The following is a 16254-nucleotide window of genomic DNA, read 5'->3' on the forward strand; positions in this document are numbered from 1 at the left end:
TGTCCGACTTCGTTGTTCATGGCCAACGACCCCCTGACGCCCGCGAAATGTTTGGCGTTGGAATACTGATCGCGTGCGAACTGCGCTCAAGCCAATTTTAAGTGCACGCCCAGCTTCTGACTGTGTGGTATGTTCCTCTCAACGGCAGGGTGTGTACGTGCGTTATGTTTCAGGCATTCAGAGTGGAATCTTGGAGGTGTCGGCGCTCATCCGAATGTATAAAGCAATTTGCACACATACTGCCTTTCCCGGGGCAGGCTTTTGACGCAGATGCCTCGTTGGACTTGACTAACGGACGCTCGCGTCGGAAGGTTCAGCGGACGGTCCGGATTCGGTCGTTGTCATGTCAATACTCATTTACTGCGTTTGTTTACATCTCTCCGGATACAGAGCGCTTGGCTAGAAAGCAGTCATGCTCAAATAGACAACTTCGGTGAACTGCACGGGTCTTACAATATTTCTCAGTGTAGCATACCGGTATCCGAAAACAAATTCATGCTTGTTGATTCGTGGAAATAGCCGATTGGCTTCAGGCACGTATGAGCGCGCCAGTGCGGAATGGGCACGAGGAATATGAATACATGTCGGTGGCGTGCAGCAGGCGGCAGTGGAAAGAGAATGCCAGTAAAACTATTAGAACCGAGCCGAGCCCGCTCCTAGGCGAGTAGATGGACCTTTAGTAATTAAGCTGTGAGCACAGTATTCATTGAGAACTAATAGCATGAGTGGGACCCTGTATACAGCCAAAACCAAGCCAGACCCGACCTTTTTTTTTTTGTTGAAACGAAGCCAAACAAAAGCAATGGCGACTCACATTTAGCTGTAAGCTAGTAAAAGTGGCATTAGTATCCGGGTGAGTGGCTAAATTTAATTTCTTAGACTGACTACGAATCTGACCTACAGCCTGGGTTTAACTTAATCAATTAGTTGGGTCACGATGGCCAAACTAAGCTTGGATTTTAATAATTCATGGTCTGTGGTTGGCTCCATGCCACCTGAGCTGGCATATAAATTTGCTTGCATACACACAAAATAAACCGGCCACATTCATGCAGGGGCCACTTCCATGCTAAGGCAGCCATGCCTGGAACGGCAAAAGATCGACGTTTCTTTTGTTTTTTTTTTATTCGCAGTTCTAATTAAGAAGCAGTAAATAATTTGGCATTGACTAGAGCCCGAAAGACGCGGCATATATTAATCCGTACAGTTAGTTACCAGTAGAGTTTCTCGCTCGCGGACCCTGGACTGTCCCTGCACATGAGCAGTGGATCGGGCTTAGAATGCTAGAATCACGGATTAATTCCGCCCGCCGGTGCAGAGTATCATCGGACAGGATAATTATTTAGGTGTCTTGCTAGGACCTCATGTGCATGTGACGGCGCGAAAAATATGCTGCAGAAACAGAATTAATATTTAACATCGAAACCAAGCAGTAAGATATTCATTAACTTGAAATGCGTGGAGAACAAAACTGGCATGGTCGCGAAGTAGAGTGGCACAATAGGCAGCCAGCCAGCCACGTAAAATATTTATAGCGCCACTCATACTCAATTGCACGGTCAATTACATTATTAATAGTTAATACAGCACCTGGATTTCAACCAAAAGACATAAATATGCAGCTGTAGGAAGGTCGGACCGAGAGGTTGCCTGACGTGTGAGTCGCATTCCGATCCGAATCCACCCGTCCACTAGTCCGTAATAATAGTTCCCGAAATGGGGACTTTCGTTCAATGTCCGTCCGTACCCGAGTCTGTGTATCAAAAAAGTCGTTGGGTCGGCTCGTACGCAAATGTACCACGCTTGTCACGGACAGCGGCGAGCCGGGCTGGGTAGTTCAAATGGACCCGACACGGCTGTTGCTTGCGGATTGTAGCCCCTGGGTGTGGTTGTTTAAGTCGTGGCGGTGCAAGGTGATTAGTTGTGACCGGGATCGTGAGTCGTCCCTGATCTACTCATGTTGCCCCTGAGTTGCGTCAGTATGATCTCATGATCAATAGTCACTTCCTTGCTCAATCCTTCTTTCATCACAGTCAAATCCGTGGACCCCGATTTAGCGACGAGAACAACGGCATCGCGATGAGTATTGTGTGCGGCCGTCTGGTCTACCAATGACTATCGGCTTTATCTTATCGATAACCTGATCCCGCACTCTGCTCTTAAATTGTTGATTTGCAGGTTCCTTTGTTGACGGCTTCTTGCATAAAATACTAGACCACTGATGCCAATAGTGAACTTACTAGAGCATAATGAGCACTCATAACTGATCTTCCATCTATGCCGACGGAACGTGATGGGGTGAGTGGAAATTGCGGCTGTCAATGTTTCTGCTGGCCAAAACGGTCACTGCCTTCTGGATCCTTTTGGTTTGTGCGTCAACTCCACTTCCACAGACAGCTTTGCGTATGAAGATTACAGATTTGGATTTGTTATAGGAATTTCTACTTGTAGCGACTTAACTGAATATGTCCGAGTAACGGCGTCTATGCCATATTGCGCGTACAAGTAATGTTATTGTTTGATTACAGTCGCTTTGACGTACATGAAACGCGTTTGGTCGCGCCTTGTTGCAACCAAACCGTGAAAAATCGAGAGAGATAATGTGGCGGCGCTCTATTCAGATGCATATTACCCCCACGATCTGAGCTGCTTGGGCGGTGGTTGGTTGCTGGATTGTCATCGGTTCTTCCGCAAGGGGCCCCGGGAGTTTGTCTGTCACGTGGCCGAACTCGCCATCGTTTATATAGATACGTATAAAGAGTAATTATATATATTAAGACCGTGTTCGCGAATCAATAGCATTGTATTTACGGTATCCAGCTGCATAACTAACGGATCCTTGGATGAGACAGACATGAAAACAAGGCCCCCGAGTATTTAGTCTAGCTTATGATCAGACACTCACTACTGTGCGGCAGCATTGAAGTCTGTGTAAAGAGGCGATCTGGTGGACCTGAATACTGAACGAGTGAGTGCATGAGCGGATAGGTATTTACTGGCCCGCCAAGTGCAGACTGGCCATGGGAAGTCTCGTAGTGCGACATCTCGGAGGTCGGAGGCACGGTCAAACACAGTATGAATGAATGCAAGCAACAAACAATGATGCCTTGCCGATCTGCTAAAATGCCCGCCCCCGCAATTTACATTTTTAATTTCTGGACCCACTGCTTCGCTACGAGATATATCTTTAAGGCGAAGTATGGCGTCTATTTGCACGTGAAATTTATTTTTGTCGTTATTGATTGCAACTAAAAACAATAAAAACATAACCAAAATCTCCTGATCGCAAAAGTCACATAATTTTACTTGCCACTTCCAAAATGTGACAGCCTCATCCCACGAAATCTCATCCATTGACAGTGTCGGTATAGTAAAATGCACCTAGCAAAGCGCACATACTAGTCTGAGGCTCGTATCAATCAAAATATGCAGCATGCTCCCGAGACGGATATCTCAGACACAAGCACAGGTCCTGATATACTCCTCCCCACAAAAAGAGTTCGTCCGTGTGCTTTCGCTTCGGTCGAAACGTCTGTTGTTCAAGGCTCGCTTGCACCCCTGAATTCCTACGCTGCTCACGGGCGATATCATGGAGTGAAAACCAACAAATCAATTATTGAAATAAGTGGTTTGTTGTAGTTAAGAGGACCTTGGTAGTATGCGATTCGAGAACAAGCCCAAAAGGTCCATGCGCTATCAGATACTTCCGCCGCGTTGCATCGACGGTGGCTTCATGTGAAGATGACAGGGGCTGGTGGGCTTATCTGACGCGCGATGAGGGGGGGTTAAAGTCATGATCGTCATGGACTAACTCAAATTCAACAAAAGTCGATTGCATGTGCCAACTTGATTGATTATGATTGTGATCCTCGACGACGGAATCTCCCAGCAACGCTCAAATTACACGTGCAATCTTTAATTTTGTTTTCTACTCCGATAAAGTCCGTTGTGGCACAGTCCGACCCGATTAACCTTCCCCTCAGTCAATGCATCGTTCTCGATATTTGCACGATCACATCATACACAACGTTTTATCAAGCGACAGCCAACTCTGTTCATGTGCATAACCTGTCCTGTCTAATATGTATTGTAACCCGCATATCCCAAGGCGTGTACTACAACATCTTAAAGTAACAAACATCAGCCAGTGCAAGATTACTACAAAGCCTTCCACTGGCTGGTTCCGTCCCTCGTCAAGACGACTCTGTGCTGCTTGGTCCTAACGTGGATGTATGTTCGCGGGCGTACATAATTGCACAAGATAAATCGCTGGATGGCCGTCTTCCAGAGCCAAGATCACCAATTAAAAGTTTCTAATTCGCGCGGTATTATACATCGAGCAACTTTTGGAGTTATTGCAACATGACCATGACTTAAGAGCGTTGGCCAGAATGACTCCTATAGAGGCAACCATCTGTCTGCAAGTCAAGAAGGCGTAGTGAACATACCTTTGCTGACGTCTGTTTTAAAGATCGCAAGGCTGCGAACTGACTAACTATATGACCAGTAAACCGACCACCTAAATAAATCGAGCTCGCCCGGGTTTGGCTTATTGATACATTTAAATTAGGGTGACTTGTTTGCAGCTTCTCTTTCGCGTTGCTCTTATCTTATGCACATTCAGCAAAGAGTGGTAAGTAGAACCAGCCAAATCTGGGGGCGTTTGAATATAATGCATATTAATCTGTAAATGTTATATGTAGATATTACTCAATCGTAGACAAAAAAAACAAGGATACATCCAAACTAATAGTCCAAACTAATAGCACAAAATTCGTATACAAATAAAATGTAGTTAGTAAAACTGACCCTACCATTAAACTAGAAGATAGCGAAAAAAGTGACAAAACCTACCACAGTCTATAACCCAAAAAAAAAGAGAATACAAAGATAAGAGCACGTCCTTTATCCATACGATGTTGCACTCAACTCGTAGAGACATCAAACAGAAGTGTAACAATGAAAGCAAAAGTATAAGGTACTGTAATGCCACCCCTTCTAAGAACCAAACCTGTAAGATGGATTAATAAAATAAGAGAAAATATAAGGAAATAACACGGTTCTAAGACTAAAATTCATCCAATACACCTACTCTATACAAAACCAAAAGCACGTTTTAGGACCCAAAATAGGACCAACAAGTCATCCAAAATATCTTATACATACATCCACATTTGCAATTTCACTTCGGCCCGACTACAGTCTCGTTGAAGTATAAATAATCCTCGTCGAATAGATCAAGCTCCTTCCACACCTCAACCAATCCGTTGCCGCTCTTTGTGACCGCGGCCCATGCTGGCCGATACCTCTCTAACTCATCCAGTGCGGGGATCATGCCTTCTTTCCACTCCGCCCACTGACAGCCGACGTACACCTTAAAATAATCCATCACAGACTCAGCGCCATCCGTTAAATCGTCCTTCTCCTTCCACATAAGTGATACTATGAATGGAGAGTACCAGTCGAGCTTAAACATCGAAATCTTGTCGATGCCTTCCTCCCAGGTCAATGGCTCCACAAACGTGTAGTTAGTGTAGTTAGTTGTTACACTAACACTCGTAACGATATATTTACCGAACGACACTTCCTGGGACGTGAATTCATCCGTTTCGTTGTATTTCGTCGAGTTCTCATAAGGCGCAAAGCCCGTGAATTCGAAAGGATCAAATGGCGGAGTAAATTGCATGACGCATGATCGACTATTGTTCACGAAGATCTTGATAGTCGCGTTGTAATATGTACCATTGTCCTCAACATCTTCTTCAGCGACGTCAACTACAATCCGCTTCTCGATTTTAATATCGGTGTTAAACCATGGGCGATCGACCAAGTCAGGCAGGACAGTGTCTGTCGGCATAGCCGTAGCGGTAGTTGTATAAGTCGTGTATGCAGCAGTGCTGGTGTAAGTGAAGTGGTCCGTGAAGTTGTAGGTGGAATTGTACATTGTCACATTCAGCCAGTCGTATGGATATCCGTAAGTAACATTCGGATAAAGACCAGGGTACTGGCATTTCTCAACATTGCTGACCATAGTATCCTTACAATAGACATTGTAATTTGAATAATTCTTAACCGACGGGAGATCCTCGACTATATTGTATACATAGGGCTTGAGACCGGTAACTGTAACAACAGCGCCGGCATCCAAATTATCCAAGTCGACTTGTTGCACGAATGACACCTTCAAAGGCTTCTGCGACGAGAATGGGAAAAGGAAGCAGGATGCAATAAAAGTTCCAGTGAAAGCCAACAAGAGTACGAACGGAACAACAACGTGGATCCTGTGCATGAATGGCAGTATTGGATACATCAAGATAATGATGAACACGAATACGCTCAAGTACACTATCGACATTAATATATCTTCTTTCACTCATCACCGCATTACCTATTACATACCGTTATAGATGGCTGGACCACCTTCCTGCAATGTCTGCTGCACGGCAGCCAAAGCCAAGAATCCAATTTGGGAGCTCAGAAAAACGGAGAATGGAACTAAAATCAAGAATTCCAATAACCACACGTAATCTCCACGTAACTCCAATTTCTTTGTGAAACTGAGATTTTGCTCACTGGCAGTCTCGCCAAGTAAGGGCGCGTCCTCGGAATCATCGTCATGCTCACTGTGCGGAGATATATGGTCAATCTCATCATCATGAGCTTCCATGTAATGCTGCTCTGATCCGATAACCTCAGCGCGAGCCATGAAGTACATAGGGGCAGCAGGTTCGAAATACAACGCGATAATATCCAGCAACAATGCCAAAGATACACCGATAAAGTTGAAGGTAACCCAGTAAAGGCCAGTACCAGACATTCGGTTCTCCTCAACATTGGCATACACGAGAACAACCCACCAAAGGAAATATAGTTCAAGCAAAATCTTAAATTTCTGGTGTCGGACGGGGCGGAGACGGTTAGCCGCAGCGAGGAAAAAGAAGTTCAGAACGAAGTACAACGAGGCAAGCGCAATGAACGGCAGACCGACATGGCTGTAGAAAATCAAACCGTTCGCATATCTGAGACCCGCCAGAACACCAAACAAAATGGCTGTTGAAACGATAATCGACAATGGAAATCGACCCCACCCACGTCTGCCAAGATTCAGTTTGCGCGATTTGGCAAGTCCGAAAAGCAGCAAGAACAAAATTATTGGCGTGACAATCAACATCACTGTATCAACTATGAAGAAAGTCTGAACTGGTGCCACGAAAAGAGCGGAGCCAAACACTAATAATACAAGTCAGCAAATTTGACGGCTATCACGCGAACATTAAAATCAACGCACAATCGAAGAAAACAGCCTTGTTCTTGGACGAGTTTTCAATGTCTGGATCCTCAGCCATAGAGTCAACAGTTGCGAGAGAAGTCGTGAGCATGTGCTCCACACTGCCACGTGTAGTCCCCTGAATACTGTCACCCTTCGTATGATAAACCGAACGCGGGGTGTAAAACGCAACATCCATTCCACGAAGTCCATGATCCTCATAAGCTCGGTAATCGGTCTCGGATCTAATAACACCATGTTCAAATCCTTCCTGCAGCAATGAGTTTGCATGTGGAGTGCTAGCAGCGGAATAGTGATCGGCAACACCATAATCAGTCGCTCGGAAGAGTACGGCACGACCCCCAGCACCAGTGCCCTCAAGGTTATAGAAAGTCGATGGAAGCTCCGACCACGGGTGAAAGAAAAATGCTTCCGCGCCATACAATCCAAATTCCTCGGCGTTGTTGAAATTGAAAATAATTGTTCGTAACGGAGGCTCTTCGGCGTATGCATAGTGCTCGAGAAGTGCCAACAAAGTTACAACACCTGTTCCATCATCGGTCGCACCGTAGGCCGTCGAAACGCTGTCAAAATGAGCCGACACAAGAACGGCAGGTAATGCTGGATTGCGACCGTTGACCTTTACCAGAACGTTGTTAGATTCATAGTAAATAATTTTTCCAGATGATGCCGACGCATTCCACAAGTCGCGCTGTCGGAATGTAACATTGTGACCATAATCATCGTCGACTTCAATACGTCCTGGTTGAGATTTGTAATAGATCTCATAAGTCCGATTAACGATGTAATCGTGGACATAGTCATTCGCATGCGAATTGTACGGGTGAATATTTTCTGAAATGACCTGCAAGTCGTACCACGCAGTTTCGACGCTTGGTGGGTATGAACCAGGAGCGGCTGAAATAGCAGCTGGTGACGATGTTTGTGGATTCGCGAACTGGATGACATAAGTCGTGATAAGTAGAGAAGCGTACGTCGCGACAGCAAGGACTGTAACGGGGAAAATATTGAAGCCGAATAAGGAAAGAGCGAATCGTCTCAGGGATGTTGGTGACCACCATCGGCGACGTTTTGAATGCGAAAAAGCAGATGCATGATCATCTTGCCGGCGTTGCCAGAAACGAAATGGCTTGTGAACGAATGATGAAGCCGAAGATATCGACGGTGGAGAAGTCGCGCGAGTGGGCATCGTGATGACTGCGGCGGCTTGCGTCGCGCGGTGCGAGCCGTCTGTGATATTAGCGAGGCGTCTGTAGGTGCTCTGACGCGAAGACGGTGAGAGTGGATGGTAGCAGCGAACAGACGATAATTTGTGTTGAAGGAGGGCAGCAAAATTACGTTGGAATCCGTGTGAAATCCTCCAACGCAGCCGGGCGGGGGAGTCGCGATGGTTGTGCCCGCAAGAAGCTCACAAAAGTAAGCACGCACAGCTTGCACGCGCGCATTCAATCCAGACCCTACTTATGGTTTAGTCCCGCCGCTAAACTATACCCCACTAACCGCTTCTAGAATAGCGTACCATGGCACCTAACTGTATCAAGCCAGGCTTCCCCTGCACAGTCTTGATAAGCCACCCATTCTGATTGGCCAGTCACCAACGCGTTCCCTGCTAGTAAACTGCCCTAACCTTTTTTGCGTTGTAAAGTAGGCGCAACGTTGCATCCAGATTCTCGAGACCTGAAGCTTGCCTAGAGTGACACTTCTGGCAAATTTGGCGATGAGAACATTCTTAGCAGGGTAACAATGACGTCTGATGTTACTATGATACCGACAGAAGCAAGAATTCAAACTGGTTTTAATAGGCGGTTTGGATACAGCAAATCGACTTATTAAGGCAGTCTTTCAATCGGATGATCGAATTGCAGATTACCTTAAATTTTACTATATTTCAAATAAGTGAGCATAATGCTACCGACACAGAAAGCTGGATCATGGAAGCCGGCTAGCAAGCCGGGACAAGGCACCAAGAGACCAGCCGACGATGCTAACAATAGCCGGGACGAGTTTAAGCGTGTGAAGGTGATGAATGCAAGAACGATATTGTCACAGCCATCCGAATCATGTGTGTACATCAATTCTGTGGACGAACCCATATTGGGCCCGTGGACTAAATAAAAATAGGTCTGAAAAACGGGCAGCTTGATGTCGCAGCATTCGTTTCCTCCAGGAAATATGAAATTCAGCAATTGTCTGCTTCTATGCGAAAGTCGAAGTATGCGGTTTATGGTGTTTAGAAGCAGGTACAAGCCAGCTAATTTCACATTCTTGTAGGGCCATACAAAAGCAGCAAACATTTCAAGTTGTTCCACGGTCGTTGAGGCGTCGAGCCGCGAGTCACCATGTACGGTTCTTACCCCCTAGATTTCGTGAACGGGCTCAGCAAGAATACAAAGACAGTGGGATCCAGATGTCACCCAAGAAGCGACAGCGTATAACCCGATTGCATCTCCGTCGCGATACCGCTTTGAAGTTGAGAAATTTCGCACGTCAGCGAAAAGCATATCATTATAATCGCAAACGAAGTACATACTCAGTTGGTGTCAATAAGCTGGCAACTAAAGTGGTTACGGAACGCAAATTTAAGCGGAGACAAAAAGATAAGACCTGGTTACCTACCCATCTGTGGCATGCAAAACGAGCCCACATGGTCAAAAAGTGGGGTTACGTTATACCGTCTCACCCTAATGAGAAATGCTTTCGTCCAACTCATCGTGCAAGCCAAAATGGAAGTGGCATAGTATTTGATACCAGTTACTATGCGACAATGATACTGCAAGGAAGTCATGACAGCGTGCTCAATATCGTCAATGTAATATCCAAAGGCAAAGCTTGCGGAAAGACCTACTTGTTAGGCGACCGAGCATTTGAAGGACCGATATATCGCGTTTACAAGGAGCCTGCTGACGATGACTCGATACAATCTGCCATTGGCGAAGCACTGATATATTTTGAGCCTACTACGGAGTTGCATGACGACTTGGCCACCGAAAATAGGCGAGCTCTGATTCGAGTTCATCCCGCTACATTTGAAGATACGTGGAAAATGCTTTTGTCACTAGTAAATATGACTAGGGAACAAGAGCTGCATCCGGATCCCAGCATAGAAGTGCAAGATTGCCGATTTGCAATTGGCTCTATTGACATATTTGGACCGAAGTCGCTTAAAGTCATTGGAAACAATCTCCGATTAAATTTGGAGAAGGATGCCACAGTTCATGTGAGTTAATTCACTTTCCTACTAGGTAATGCTAACAGTTGCACAGGATGCGTGGAGCGCAGCGACTGTCGCAGGGGACCCAAAGCTAATCCCGCTAGGAGCTGTCTTTCCTCTCTCGTTCTTCGATCCAAGAACAATGTATATTCGTCTCATTGTCCTTTTCACTTTTATTGGCAACTAACGCCTCGAATAGTTCAACTCCATCGCGCGATCGTAAGCTCTCCTCGTGGGAGCCACGTGACGTGTCAAAGCAAGCTCTCATCTATAGGAGTCTCAACGAGATTGCTCGACATCTAGGGTCAAGGACACCATCTCCTTTATTTACCAGTGAGGGCCGCAGCATTCGCGTCGAGCACTCCAAAATCGCTCACGGACGGTTGCAACAGCGGAGAGCCGCTAGCTCTAAGGCCGCGGATGCTATGAGGGGCTCTCAAATTTTAGTACGAAATATGAATATTGTGTTTCTATTACCTGTTGTTCCCTAACAAGTATGTACAGCTGAAGAAAGAAACGCTGATTTTTAATGACGACGTGTCAATTCCTGCGATAATGATCCGACGTGCCAGTGGAGGAATATCACTCCTCCTACCATGGCAATGGGTGGCCATATTTTTCAAGAAGTTGGTCATTCCGGCCTACACAATGTATGGCGGATTACAACAATATCAGCAGATTATGTCTGAGCGGATGCTTGCTTACTTCCCGGACGACTATCCTGGCACATCAGCTGGTCTGATCGAAGAGAAGGAAAAGACAACTCTACACGAGAAGGAGTGGAAGAATAGACCCAAAAGCAAAAAGACCATTTATGATACCTTGGATCTCCGAAACGGTGAAAAGAAGGGTGAAGCTGGAAATCCATTCGGCTGTGACTGGCAATATCTGCTGCATTCAGACGCTAAAGGTGTGCATGATCCGTCGAAGAAACTAGCCAAGCAGCAGGAAGATGCTACTATGCGAGATTCTTTTGCTGCAGGGTCAACCACCGCGACTGCCACCGAGGAATCGTCGAAAACACCACCATCAGCTGCGATTGAACCCTGGATGATTACCAATTTATCCAGAATTCTATCGGAAAGGAATAAGTTACGGAAGGAGCTGAATCTTTCGACAGCACTATTTACAGTCCAGATTATTATGATTGGGAGGGGAGTGCCGTCTCGGAGCGCGCGCGTTTACGCTATTCCGGTCAAGGATAGAAGTAAATGGATGCAGCTAAAACGAAATCGTAAAATTGTGCCCGAATCATCTGAGGTATGTTTTTTCACGCGACGTGTTTCTGATCAATTCTAATGATGTCTAGTATCCAATGTGTCCCAAGAGTGGCTTTCTCATTGGATTCATTACCACTGGCGGATTTAATCTAAAGGAGGGCAAAGGCAGTGGAATAGCAAGCTTGTCCTGGGCAAAGGTAGAGCAAAATGGAGGTTTCAATTACAGGTACTGCATAATCAGAGATGTAGGAGAGAGGATTGGCCGGCTGGCGTTGTATAAGCCCCTGTAACACTAGTACATAGTATAATCGTGCATTTTGGATACTGGCTACAATAAATTAAATTGGCATATCCCATAATAATGCATAAATACAATAACACAATTTTCGTAATAAGGCACGTGCAGACATTTCGCCAAAATAAGTCACACACTGAAGGAATTAAAATAGCTGGTGCTCCTCAGGCACATGCTTCACCTTTTTTTTTTCAGGTCGCGATTGCAATTTTTCCTGACGATATGCACTTTTACCAGGAAATTATTGTGGCCCGTAAGCTGTGCGGGGGGGATATCGCCATAGAGTCCATAAGATCGATGAGAAGTTGTGAAGAACTTGGCTATGGGCCCTGATCATGCAGGTAGAAAATCTAGGATATGCCATCCAACTTGAGACACCAGCAACGAGCCCACGAGTATACAATTTTGACCACAGGCCGAAGATTTACTCGACTATATAATCGCGTAAAACATTGCTATTTTGCGTGAACGTCGTGGATCACTGCCAATATAAATCGAGAATCTACGCACGTCAATTGTGTGTCAGAACAGTAAACGCAACTACATACCAGGCACAATCATTAAGCCGTGCTTCTTAGTTCGTAGTCGAAGAAGCTTCAAATCATCCTAAAACAAAGCTGTTAGTGCCGTAAACTATTGCATGCGGACGAGCCACTTACATCTTCTTCAAAGAATTCGTCAACTACTTCACTCGCCGCTTTAACAAACTGTACACACATAGTAGCGTATTTAGCAACTAGATCACTGTCACCTTCCTCCTCGTCCACTTTCTGTGTCCGCGATCCTACGACACTTGGTTCCTGTTCCCCGCCGCGAGACCTGCTCTTTCCTAATATAACCCCGCCACCATCCGCATCAATCATGGACGAGCGGACGATTCCACCTTGCTCCATGTCGACCACAATTACGCCGCGCACGGCATGCTTGGCACTGATCCGTGCTACAATCGCATCGATTTCCTGATCTGCCGGTAATTCGCCTGGGTCCCTTCTGGTGCCGGACAGTCGATGTCCGCGCTGAGGGACGGGGCTGTGATCTGGCTGTCGTGGTGCCTCCGTCGATGGTGCTGGATGAGAGTCGAGTGACACGCTTTGATTCACAGTTGCGGATCGAGTTGGTGAGAAAGACGTGTTGGAGGTTATTGCTGCCGTATGTAGTATTGGCGCCATATTATACGAAAAATTATTAGACTGATCAGGCCGAGAGTAGATTAAGTAATGTCGTGGTGAAATGGTTTGACAGCATTTTCTACTGGTTGTGGCTAGCATTACCCAATTTTCAGGCGCGACGCGTGTCACATGCGTTCCCACGGTTTCTCATTTATCCAACCAAAAAGTGCTCTCGTCACCTTTGCCTCTTATGGTCGACAGATCCTAGGATTTGTAGGCCCAATGCCAGCTGCATGAAATAATAGCACCGTGGTATTGCTAGACTGTAAAGTGACCTAAGCCTCCATAGACAAGATCCCAAACAAGGGTATCCGCATCGTGAACTCATAGGTTGCATTAACGTAAATTATATGCATATTATTTGACAGATCGCAAAACTGCAATCAGCAACGGGTATCCAAAATGAGATCAGTGATATCGAATGAATATCATGGGCAGTAAGATAATGAGGAGATTTCTTACAAATTGGTCGTATTATCTGTGTAGTTTAGACAGACAGAGACAAACCACCATGCAGCTTGACGACGAGTGGCTCTTAACAATGCTAACACCAATAATAGCACATGGAACAAGTTTCAATATAATAAATGTACATTTTATATTACATCACATCCAAGACCCAGTCCATCTGTAATGAATCTTGCCCTTTTATTGTATTCCTACTATGTCCAGTGTGATTTGTGATATGACGCAATTATCGGATGCGCTGATGTACTAGCATGATTTTTAAGCGGAGGTAGGAGCGGGGTTCATCTTTCGTCGACCGCCAGTGAGGGTCACGTTAACGAAACGTCCTGGAAGATTGTATATCAGAAATTCGTCCCACCTTGACCGTTTGGAAATTAAAAAAGATTGCACTTACTGTTGTAAAGAATGCGCTTCTTCGCCCGTCCCTTTGGGACCTTCTTCTTTTCCTGCTTTTCAACTATCAAAATCGTCAGTGGTTTATTTCACTTGTGTGAAAACTAACATCAACACTATGTACTCCACATTCATCCTCCTTTATAGAACACCTTCGCTTGAATACCTACGGCCACACATAGTAAAATGCTATTTACCTTTTGGAGTCTGCGACTTGACTTTACCGGCACGGGCGAGAGATCCGTGAACTTTTCCCTGTTATACCAATCGATATTAGCAGTCCTTCCTTTCTTCACTCATAATCACAATCATATTTTCACTGATCAGTAATACTGACACAAACGCACCATTTTGATGATTCAACCAGTCCGGAAATGTAGTAGAATAGATTAAAGATATTCAAGATGGCAAAGTCGCGCCTCTGTTTGGCTTTCCTTGATTACCCGCTGCCTCACCGCGATTTACTTGTGCTCAAAGCACAAGTTTGGCTGTGACTGCTTTACTGTTTAGGGCTTTGGTTCGCGTTAGGGTTACTCGTTGCCCCAAGAATTAATTGATTGTCGAAAACGCTCGAAGAGGAATGGTAATGACTCTCCTAAATTAATGACGGTTTGCCCTAAACACCGTTTTTAACAGGCAATTATGCAACCCTAGCCCCAGACATAAATTACTACGGTTTGGCAGTGCGAAGACCGTGACGTCGTCTACGCGGCTCATCGAACGCGAAATATATTTGTACCTTCACATGACGTATATGCATATGCACTCCAACATCGATTTATAACAACTGGAAGTCTAAAAATAAGCGAGTCGAAGCAAAAGATATGTAATTACGTGTGACGTACAGCACAGTGAATGATAATGCGTTACAGGTAAGCGTTGACAATCCGTTGTTGGTACCTGAAATCACGTTTCGGTTCGCTGTGATAGCTCGCGCATAGGCTGCCCGATCCGGGTCTACTCCATCACATACACTCCCGGGGCTTCGTCGATTGCAGGCATTGAATATTGGGTCTACTGCGCACACACAATGTGCCGATCAGCAACTTCAATCATTCGTTGTCAAGGCCGAATGCAGTTCCGCCGTCAACGGCATTAATACATTACCCAGTCCGCAACGCCAACCATGCCATCAAGTAAGATGACTACACTTTCAAATAATTTTTCAGACGGAGAGTTTCTCGAATATACAGGCAGTGAGTCTGGACTAGCGTCGCCCTCCATTGACACAACTAAAGAAGGCGACTGCGTCAGCCTGGAAAGCTGGATATCAGCATGGAGGATTGATGTCGGTGTCAATCTCCATGATAATGGTGATGAAAACGATGAAGATTACGTTGCCAGTGATTGTGACCCTGTTTCTTATTCTCCGACAGCTCTGGCTCAGAGCTTCAAAGACTTGGGTATCCACGAGCAGGTTGTCCACAAAGGTGCAGTTACAAACAAGAAGTTGACCAAGACAGAGGCAGCTTTATTGTACGCGTTCGCAGCATATTTTTGTCTCAATGGTCCCGTTGGTTTCAGGACTAAAATCCACCTTAACTTCGAATGCAAGGAGCCCTTAAATATTAAGCACAGGGGAAAGGTTTCAATGCGTGACATATTTGGTACGCGGATCACTCATCTTGAATTCGCCGGATATGTGTCAGCCGTGAAGAAGTCCTTGCCTGAAGGGATCGCATGCCCTATGACGAAATGTTATGGCGAATATTTTCCGAATTTGGCGTTTATGCTTGCGCATCTTGACTCCGGCTCTTCTTTTACGGGCAACCGTCAGATTCATCCCAGAAGGACTCTGGACGAGATTATTGATGAAATCGCTCCAGTATAGGTTGCAAGGTCAAAGTCTTCAGACATAAGTTGCAGCTGACAGCTGGCCAGTCAGATATAGTTTTGTGATCCAATAAAGACAAACCTTAGTTTTTTGCACATTTGGAGTTTGTATATTTCTGGTGTTGGTGAGTAATTGCAGTTAGGTGCGGGGCTGGTATTTTCTGGGTATTTGAAATAGAAAAATAGGTATCTGAAGCCATTATCTCCGAAGAGTGTCTGATTGGCTAAATCAATATCTTGTTTACTCCTACGGAGATCATAGCAACGATTTCGCGGCTTGTCGCGGAATTTGGCTACTATTGTACGTACTATTGTAGATGGCTATTATTAGCGTCACGTATATGGATCCACGCGTTGCAGCATTACAGTTCACATCT

General features: G+C 45.4%; 5 protein-coding genes across 5 annotated transcripts; 2 read left to right on the forward strand and 3 right to left on the reverse strand.

The window, feature by feature from the left end:
- Positions 1-5182: 5182 nt before the first annotated feature.
- V1513DRAFT_383502 (uncharacterized protein) lies at positions 5183-8477 on the reverse strand (the record flags this gene model as incomplete). The annotated part of the gene is made up of 3 exons (XM_066895146.1): positions 5183-6345; positions 6400-7230; positions 7289-8477. 3 exons carry the CDS (start codon positions 8475-8477, stop codon positions 5183-5185), a joined length of 3183 nt encoding a protein of 1060 aa, XP_066751809.1.
- Positions 8478-9310: 833 nt separating this feature from the next.
- V1513DRAFT_460104 (ribonucleases P/MRP protein subunit POP1-domain-containing protein) lies at positions 9311-12009 on the forward strand (the record flags this gene model as incomplete). Its single annotated transcript, XM_066899809.1, has 7 exons — positions 9311-9350; positions 9410-9500; positions 9560-10505; positions 10552-10643; positions 10699-10945; positions 11004-11759; positions 11809-12009. 7 exons carry the CDS (start codon positions 9311-9313, stop codon positions 12007-12009), a joined length of 2373 nt encoding a protein of 790 aa, XP_066751810.1.
- V1513DRAFT_450477 (uncharacterized protein) lies at positions 11987-13627 on the reverse strand. The gene is made up of 3 exons (XM_066898822.1): positions 12674-13627; positions 12563-12620; positions 11987-12516 (listed from the first exon to the last, which is right to left on the reverse strand). The coding sequence occupies exons 1-3, from the start codon at positions 13280-13282 to the stop codon at positions 12470-12472; spliced, it is 714 nt and encodes a 237-aa protein (XP_066751811.1). The 5' UTR covers positions 13283-13627; the 3' UTR covers positions 11987-12469.
- A 282-nt stretch (positions 13628-13909) lies between these two features.
- V1513DRAFT_426994 (40S ribosomal protein eS30) lies at positions 13910-14394 on the reverse strand (the record flags this gene model as incomplete). Its single annotated transcript, XM_066896196.1, has 4 exons — positions 13910-13977; positions 14046-14108; positions 14242-14299; positions 14392-14394. 4 exons carry the CDS (start codon positions 14392-14394, stop codon positions 13910-13912), a joined length of 192 nt encoding a protein of 63 aa, XP_066751812.1.
- A 571-nt stretch (positions 14395-14965) lies between these two features.
- V1513DRAFT_197994 (uncharacterized protein) lies at positions 14966-16072 on the forward strand. Its single transcript, XM_066894330.1, has one exon. The coding sequence runs from the start codon at positions 15171-15173 to the stop codon at positions 15873-15875; it is 705 nt and encodes a 234-aa protein (XP_066751813.1). The 5' UTR covers positions 14966-15170; the 3' UTR covers positions 15876-16072.
- Positions 16073-16254: the final 182 nt, after the last annotated feature.

Source organism: Lipomyces chichibuensis (genome assembly GCF_038497645.1).
Source record: "Lipomyces chichibuensis strain CBS 12929 unplaced genomic scaffold V1513scaffold_35, whole genome shotgun sequence".
Classification (NCBI taxonomy): domain Eukaryota; kingdom Fungi; phylum Ascomycota; class Lipomycetes; order Lipomycetales; family Lipomycetaceae; genus Lipomyces; species Lipomyces chichibuensis.